This window comes from Muscardinus avellanarius (genome assembly GCF_963383645.1).
Source record: "Muscardinus avellanarius genome assembly, chromosome: 15".
Classification (NCBI taxonomy): Eukaryota; Metazoa; Chordata; class Mammalia; order Rodentia; family Gliridae; genus Muscardinus; species Muscardinus avellanarius.
This window is the reverse complement of record NC_137801.1, coordinates 15,257,811-15,266,909: the sequence shown is the minus strand read 5'-3', so window position 1 is coordinate 15,266,909 and position 9,099 is coordinate 15,257,811. Positions and strand designations below refer to the sequence as shown.

The 9,099-nt window shown below is 48.9% G+C and overlaps 1 protein-coding gene across 1 annotated transcript; it reads right to left on the bottom strand.

Annotated features, from left to right (window-relative positions):
• Positions 1-580: 580 nt before the first annotated feature.
• On the bottom strand, positions 581-8,786 carry LOC308273918 (b(0,+)-type amino acid transporter 1-like; the record flags this gene model as incomplete). The annotated part of the gene is made up of 6 exons (XM_080711326.1): positions 581-811; positions 1,341-1,442; positions 2,969-3,079; positions 4,717-4,846; positions 5,031-5,164; positions 8,028-8,786. 6 exons carry the CDS (start codon positions 8,784-8,786, stop codon positions 581-583), a joined length of 1,467 nt encoding a protein of 488 aa, XP_080567452.1.
• Positions 8,787-9,099: the final 313 nt, after the last annotated feature.

Here is a 9,099-nt window from a genome sequence, read left to right as displayed (position 1 = left end):
CCTCAGCTGCCCAAGTCCTGGCATTACAGGCATGCGCCAGTACGTGTTGGACCACGGAACAGGGATCAGAACTAGAAAATAGCCGAAGACAAGGCTGTTTCCCTCTCAGATTCCCACCTTCACCCCAGCCCTTGCAGGACCACGTCATTTCTCAACATATCTCTGCGTCTATCTTCTTAATTCTTCTTGACTCTGTGGTTTCCTATACCTCTCGGCCCATGTGACGGAAGATGGTCCCATAGAGATCCAAGATTTACAATCCTTCTGCTCAAGCAACCATCAAGCAAATAGGACTATAGACTTCCCATTCCAAAAAGCCAAAGGAGGGAACTTATTCCAGGGTGCCCACCAAGCTTACATGTAGAAGTTGAATGACTGATCACCTATGTGACTCTTAAAAGTGAAGATCTGAAGGAAGAGGGACATTGTCCTGGTGAATAACCCAAAATTCAACACCTGTCTCATAGCACTTCTTGGACTTATGCATAGTCAACCAACAGAGGACCACGCAGGGCCGCTTGGATGGGAATTAAGGGGTCTGCAGCAAAGAGGGCAGCACATGACCTGTCCGTTCCCTCAGTCAATGATTTTTAGTGGATGGAGCCACTTCCAGGAGCAGCTGGAGATGCAGGGTGGCCATCTGCAAACACGTGGGCTGGCACCGGAAGTAGACAAACAGGAAATATACCAGGAAGCCACTGAGCAGGAACAGGAAGACGTATAGGAACTCCATCTGGGGGTTGTCGATGATGGGTGCCAATACCAGGAAGAAAGAGGCCAGGAGCATAATGACAGGGATCAAGGTGGGGACCTGCAGTGGGAACAGAGAGCTGGGAGATGGTGCGTGGTCCCTGGCTCTGTTCCTCCTACCTGACTTCCTGTGGCTCCCACCGGCCACTGCCCCCTCTCCTCCAGTCACTGGAGCCAAAATAACTACCTGCTAGACCACAGGGGGCTCTTTAGGGAGCAGAGGCTTAGAGCACAACATGTGCCTCTCTATGCATCCTCTGCAATGGTCTTCCACTGTTCTTTCCTCAGGATCCCCCAGTGGAGAGATCAGTCCCCAGCAAGCAGCGTTAACACTTGCGATCCAGTTGTCCCTCACCCTCCCAGGAAATATATAAATTCTCTACCAAATATAAATTCTCTACCAAATATATATACCAAATATAATGATAGTGGCAAACCCTTACATTCTTCTTCTGGGCCTTAAAAAAGAAACAGTGGCCCAAAGACCTGCCTCCTGTAGGAGCCCAGGGTTGAAAAAGCCCAATGTCTACTCCAATTATTACCTTGTAAGTTCTAGGAAGAAAAAGCCCAGTGTCTATCCCAATGACTACCTTGTAAGTTCTAGGAAGATCCTTCTTCTTTATTCGCAAGTAGAGGAGACAGCTAATGGTGATCCCATTGGTGATCCAGGACAGGAAGCTGCAAAGAAAAGTCTAGATCAGGCCTTCTCTGACAGGACCCTGCTGGACCAGAAGGAAATGTTCAAAGAGAGGGAGGAATATCTGTGTTTCCTAACAAGGAGAGCCCGGTGGGAATCTCATGGAAGCCTGTGTTCTCTGCAGAGCCCATCACACTTGTAGCAGAGCCCCCCCACACACACACACACCTTCCTTTCCCCCTTAGGGTTGGTGGCATGATGTGTGGGCGGCTGAGCACCCCAACAAGCCCTTGCCTCTTCCCCCTCCCCCCATGTCTGCAGTTGAGTGACTGACATGAGTCCAGTAAGGATGCCATCGAAGCTTGGAGACAGGGTCTGAAACAAGCCACCTCTAGAGGAAGCCAAGACTGGGAAATGCTGGGTCCTTCTTGAGATGGATCATCCTAGGATTCTTACTCTTCACCACGGCACTCACGTCACTTTCTTCCGTTTCCACTTGGAGACCCCCTGTGACCTGTCTAGTCCCCCAGTCAGTGATTTTCAGTGGTTGGAGCAACTTCCAGGAGCAGCTGGAGATGCAGGGAGACTCTCTGCAAACACCTCAGGCATTAAAAAAAAAAAAAACCCAAAAACCTCACTATGTTTTTGATTTTATTCTCACTGTATGGTTTTATTCTTTTTTCGTGGAAAAAAAGATAAAAGAAACAAAAAAGTGTCGTTTTATTATTATTATCAAGAAAGTCACGTTGAGCACTGTATGTCCTGTTCCAGATTAAGTAGACAACAAAGGAAGAGAACATGTAATGCCTAAAAAATTGCTGAGAACTCCCTCTGCGCCCAGACATTACACTTGACTGCTGGGTTAAGAGTCCTGACCTCACTTTAAATGAGCTCATGAAATTACAAGTGATTATCATAACAGCCTGTGATTTCTGTCCTAAGGAAAGTAGCAAAAGGAAGTCATCTCCCCACTTTAATGTGATCACGAATTGTGCCAGGACAAGTCAGTGCAGGTCTGCCCCGAGTTCAACAGAGATTATGTTGGTCAAAGTCCAGAACACAGACCCAGACGACAAAGGGAAAAAAGAAAACTCACACCCTATCCAAGGGCTACACAAGCAGTGTTAAGAATGCCTGGATATCCCTTGATATCGTCTTAGGAATAGAGTAAGAAGCCATGACAGAGACAGCGCACAACCTTTGTCTGTCACTTGGTGAAGCATCTGATTTATTGAACTTTGGGGAATAAAGCAAGAGAACAGAATGCTATAGTTAATTTTGGAAACATGTCTGGGAAATAATAGCTGAAATGTGTGTGCCTATGCGGGAGCCCTGCGCTCGGGCTTCCAGAAGTGTACGTGCACTTTTTATATATGTGTGCATATGTGAGTGTGTACATACAGAGCTCAAGAGGTATACATGCACTTGATTATTTCCGTGCATATGTGTGTGAGTGTGTGCAGACGGGAGCTCCAGAAAAGCACACGGGTGTTTAATAAGTGAGCGTATGTGAGCATACACATATAGGGTTTAGAGATACGCAACTTGGGAGAACAGTCTCACTTGCCTCATTAAGTTCACGATGGTGCTGAAGTTTCCTAGGATGACCAGAACCAAAGCCACCATGGTGGTGAACATCAGGGCTGGAGCTGGTGTAAGGTGCTGCACGTGAACCATGGACAGAAAGCGGGGCTGGGAAGCAGAGTCAGGTGTCAGAAAGGCCCCAGGGGAGTCACAGCGGGGGCATCTCTTCCCCTGCCAAACATTCTCTGGATACCAGTGTGCCCAACTGTCACTAGTCATCACAGCTTCCAGACATAGGTCTGTTTGGTTCGCCTGGGGTGACCAGTCTCAGGGAGCAGAATATGGGGCAGCGATGGAAGGACCATGGAGAGGATTACTGGGCTACTGTGGTAGATTGGACTATTGTCCATCAAATATTCAGTCTTCTCTCTATCTCTGTGGGAGGAATGTAGTTCCCCATCACTGATGCAGAGCGGCCCATACCACTTGTTTTGGCCAATGAAAGGAAAGCAGGAGAGACAAGCAGAAACACTAAGCATGCTTGCATGGTTTGGCTTGGTCCCTCTCTTTTCTTTTTTTATGGTACTGGGGGATTGAACTGAGGGACATTCTACCTCTGAGTTACACCCTCAGCCCTATTTTATTTTTCTTTGGAAAAGGGATTTTACTAGATTGGTGAGATTAGTTACTCATTACTTGATGACTGTCCTGGAACCTGCAATCCACCTATCTCAGCCTCCTAAATACTGGGATTACAAGCATGTGCTAACAAGCCTAGCTACTTTTATCTTTCTTTCTTTCTTTCCTTTTTATTATTATTTTTTATACTAGAGATTGAAACTAGGGGCATTCTATCTATGAACTACACTCGGCCCTTTTAATTTTTATTTATTTTTACTTTTTACTTTGTGTGTGTGTGTGTGTGTTAATGGGGATTGAGCCTAGGGACATTTTACCTCTGAGCTACACTCCCAGCCCTGTTTTATTTTATTTCTTTGAAACAGAGTCTCACAAAGTTGATGAGGCTGCCGGCAAACCTGAGATCCTCCTATCTCAGCCTCCCAAGGACTAGGATTACAAACCTAAGCCACCATGCCCAGCTTTTATTTTTACTTTTGAAACAGAACTTTACTAAGTTGTTGAGGGTCTGGCTAAGTTGCTGGGGCTAGCCTGGAGCCTGCAATCCTCCCATCTCAGCCTCTTAAGTACTGGGATTACAGATATATGCCACCATACCGGGTTTGGTCTCGGTCACATGAACCCCTGATTCCTGCCCTAGGTAGAAACATGCCCCAAAGGCTTGTTTTGCTTTGAGTCTGTTCCCTGAGATAGGAAGAGACTTGGTCCAGGATGAGAAGACCGGACAAACAGGGGCATGGCTGACCCAGTGAGGAACAATTAAATGTTGCTGCATGCCAATGAGATCAGGGTTGTATGCTACTCAACAGAAGTCTTACAGTAAAAGCTAACAGAAGGAGACCATTAGATGCCCCTTGGACCTCCTCCTGGCAGCCTCTGCATCTTAATTAAGCACAAACATCCTTATAATCCACACCATCAATCCGATGTGCTCCACTACTTGATTGCCCCACAACCGAGAGGTAAAGAGACTGGAGCTAAAGTTGAGAGGTATAGAATTCTAGAGTCCTCCTCTCAGAAGAAAAGAGGACCGAGTCTCATTGGGAAAGTCCTCATTTAGCCTAAATGCTAAGCTTTGAGCAGAAGACAGTGAACAGGCCCTCCGGCACCCCTCGTGCAACCCCCGCCGCCTAGCCCAGCCCCAAACACACAAACACATCTCTCACCATGTGACCCTCTCTTGCAGCTGCGTAGCACACACGGCTGCCACCAAAGAAGGACCCGTTAAGAGAACCAAACGTCGAAAGAACAACAGCCAAGGGCACCATCCAGGCCCAGGACCCCAGGACCTGGTACCTAGAACGACACAGGGACCAAGGGAAGGAGCGTGGGCAGCCACCTGCAAGATGGCCACACGGCCTCGCTCAGGAATGCGGCAGTGAGGCATCCAAAGGCAAGTTCAAATACATGCAGGGCGCCATCCTCCCCATCGCGGGAAGTCTGCTGGGCATCCAGGAGACACGCCAGGTCACTCACTCACCCCCAGTTCACAGCCATAGCATCTGAGGAGAGGATCTCACTGGGCGACAGCACCAGCAGGTAACTGATGTTGACGAGGATGTACAGGCTGGTGACCAGGGGGATGGCGATCATCACGGCCCACACCAGGTCCTTCTGCGGGTCAGGGAGAGCAGGGCATGTGTTACCAGTGAGGCCTTTCTAGGGACCCAGAACAAGCTCACTAGAATAGTGCTGGGCTCACCCTGGCCACAGGGAATGGGGGATGATGGTCATGTGAGCCTTCTCCACAATCCCCGTGACATGGCCACATATTTAGACAGATGAACTGGGAGGCCTTGAAGGGCACCAGCCAGAGTTAGAGCCATGGAGGCCCAGAGAGGCGGAGAGAGGGGGCAGTGATTGGAGCCATCCCTAGATGGAGACCTCTATCTGGGCTCTCCAGCAGGAGTGGAAGAGATTCAGGTGGTTGGGAAGGACAGAGGTTCTTAGCAAGAGCAACCATGATAGCCAAGCAGAGAAGAGATGGAAAGGTAAAGCTCTCAATAGTCTGCTCTGCACTGGATAGGACCCCCTCCTCATTTAAGCATCTGCCTCTGCTTAGCAAATCTTCTCCTCTTTGGCAATAATAATAATAATAATTATTATTATTATTATTATTATTATTATTATTATTATTTCCAGACCTTTGGGCCAGGGCTGAGATCTGCCCAGAAAGCCTTGGAGATGAGGGTGGGAGGGAGGGCATGAGGGAGTTGAGAGTAGACCAGCCACCTCAGGATCCATTTCAGATCTCTGTGCCCGCCCCAGGATGCTCTCCTTGCCACCCCTACTCCATGTTTCCTCGGGACACAAATGTGCCCTGCCCTCTCTGGCTTGCAGATTCATATTCAAGTCACTTCTGCAGAGCTGCATCAGACCTCAGAGACCATGGACTCTCAGACAAGGAGCCCTCGGGTCTCTTCAGGTTCTGAAATCCGGGGATCAGAGCACAAAGGAAATTTCCCCAGCCATAGCATGGGTGCACTAGCGAATTCCTCATCACTCTACGGCCGGAATCTGGTAGCAAAGGTGCTCCAGGGCTCTCCCTCTCGCAGCCCTCAGTGTGGGAAGCACAGAACAAGGTCAGCTTCCAGCATGCATGTCCCAGCCCCATAAGGCCCCCTACTCTTTCCCTGGTCCAGCTCTGAGCCTGGGACCTGGATTCAGAGAGAGAGGGTTTTAATGCTGTGACATGAAGTCAACACCTCTGCTCTGTAGCCACCTGTCTACCCTAGAGCCAACTCGAGAACACGTTAACCAGTACCTGAGAGCAATAACTGTATAGTTACTCACAATAATGAGAGCCCCGGCCATCTCCCTTGAGTCATTATTACAATTGATCCTGGAGCCCCGGAGGGGATGGATCAGCAAAAATGACCTCATTTTATAGGCAAAAAACTGAAGTAGAGCCAGACGTGGTGGGGCACACTTGTAATCCCAGCATTTGGGAGGCTGAGACCAGAGGATCACGGTTCGCGGACAGCCTCAGCTACTTAGTGAGGCCCTCCACAACTTAGTGAGACTCTGTTTCAAAATAAAGGAAAAAAAAAAAAAAAACAGGGCAGGAGATGTAGCTTGGAAGTCAAATACCCCTGGGTTCCATCCCCAGACCTGTAAAATAAATAAATGTATAAATAAATAAATAAATAAGGCTGGAGGTGTAGCTCAGAGATAGCATGCCTGTGGGTTCCATCCCCAGTATAACATCACACACACATACACACACACACACACACACACACACACACACACACGAACTGAAACACAGGAATTTCATGCAAAAATAAAAGTAGGTGTCATGCCGGGCGTGGTGGCGCATGCTTGTAATCCCCGCGCTTGGGAGGCTGAGACAGGAGGATCGCACGGGTTCGAAGCCAGCCTCAGCTACTCAGTGAGGCTCTCAGCAACTTAGTGAGACCCTGTTTCCAAATAAAATATTTAAAAAAAGGTCTGGGAGTATAGCCCGGAGGTAGAAAGCCTCTGGGTTCCATCCCCAGTACCACCAAAAAAAAAAAAATTTAAAAAAAAAAAGTAGGTGTCAGGCCTCTTGATTCTCTCCCCATCTCTCTCATCTTAGACTTCAGTTCCTGAGCTCTTCTCCCAACTTCTCCCAAACTTCCCTCTAAAACACCATTTGCCAAAATTCTAAAAGCTTGTAATGGCCCCTAAGCCATCACAGTGGACACAGAAGGAAAGACTAGGAGTTTGCAGCTTGTGAGAATTTAAAACTCCTGCAAGGTAAAAAGAAAACAACAACAATAACAAAAATAAATAACATCCTAGGTAAATATCGAGTCCCAAACTGCCCTGCAGACCTGTCCCCAACCAAAGCAGTAAATAGTCACCCCCAGGAACACAGGTGAAGCGGGCGGGCAGAACGGGCTCGTTTCTTTGTCCCAGAGGATGCTGTGCTGGGTAGTAGCTTCCAAGCTTCTACCTGTGAGTATCTCTTAGAACATCTGTGAGTATCTGTGAATATTTATGAATATCTATGAACATCTAATAGATATTCTAAGTGTGAATATATATTATAATGTTCTGGGGGGAAAAATAATGCAGCAGAGTCATCAAGCATGGCCTCTTCCTAGAAGTTTAAATTCAAAACAGTTCCCCTTTCTAAATCTCAATCTTCAAGCTGGGATTTAGAAAGAAAAAAAAGACCCCCTTTAAATCTCAGTTTTCCTATGTGAAAAATGGGGTGATAATGCCTACCTCCCAGGACAGGAAAGTGAGACTATGTGGGTGATACTATAAAGTTCTCTGCTTATCTAAGAGGTCGTTATTTATAATAATCACGTGAACTAATCAAGGCAGATAGTGGCTAGCATTCAAGTCTCATGAGCGCGGGAAGGGATCCCATCTTTCCAGGTGGATTACTTGAGAACTCAATCACCCCAAATTTGGATCATTGGAGATACGACAGCTGAAGCTGCTGGTGTTGAGAGATGTCAGCCCCGGAGTGGCAGCAGACACTCACCTTTGGATTCTTGAGTTCCTCTATCACGTAGTTGATGGTGTACCAGCCATCAAAGGACCACAGCCCCTGGTAGAAAGCCATGCCAATGCGCCCCACCTGCCGTGTTGTGCCTTGGAAGGCAGACAGAAATACTTCCGTGCGGCCACGGCCCTGGCCCAGCACCACGGCCCCACCCACCACGACGACCACTAAGGAGAACAGTTTGGCGGCCGTGCACACGTTCATCAGCGTGGTGGCCAGCCGAGAGCTCCTTACGTTGACTAGCATCAGCAGCAGAACACAGGAGGTCGCCACGCTCTTGATCAAGGCCTGGGGCAGGGAGGAGCAGCCAGGGTAGAAGGGAGCCAGTGCATACTCAGCAAAGCTGAGAGAGATAGCAGCGATGGCGGCTGGCCTGCCCACCAGCACAAATGTGTAGACGACCAGGAAGGCTGGTAAGGAGCCGAAGGTTCGCAGGATGTAGGCATACTCTCCCCCAGATTCGGGAACCAGGGCGCCTAGTTCAGCATAGCACAGGGCACCTAGCATAGCCAAGAGGCCACAGACCGCCCAGACCACGAGGCTGGCCCCAGGGCTGCCCACATACACCAAGACCCCCTGTGGCGACATGAAGATGCCGGAGCCGATCATACAGCCAGCAATCAGGGACACCGCGCTCCACAGACCGATCTCCCTCCTCAGCGCGAGTCCCGGCGCTCCAGTGCTGGGCTCTAGCCCTGCATCCTGGTCATCGCCCAGTCCTTCCTTACGTCTCTCCATCTTAGAACCTTACCAGACACTACCTCTGGCTGGTGAGAGGCAGAGGCTCTGGTATCTGCCTGTCTTGGGCTTTCTAAAGGAGTTAATAATTACAAAGAAGAAGTCTGAGCCAGTGGTCAAAGAGCCTGGGTGTGGTTGAGAAGGAGCTGATACAGCCAACACCTGTCTACCCAGTCCCCAGCAGGATGGTGTGTAGGAGCTGCTGGCCGGCACAGTCCAGGAAAGGCTAAGGCAAGATAAATTTTAGCAGAAATCTCTGTTGCTGGCTGGGGGTGTAGCTCAGTGGTACAGTGCTTGTCCCACATGGGCAAGA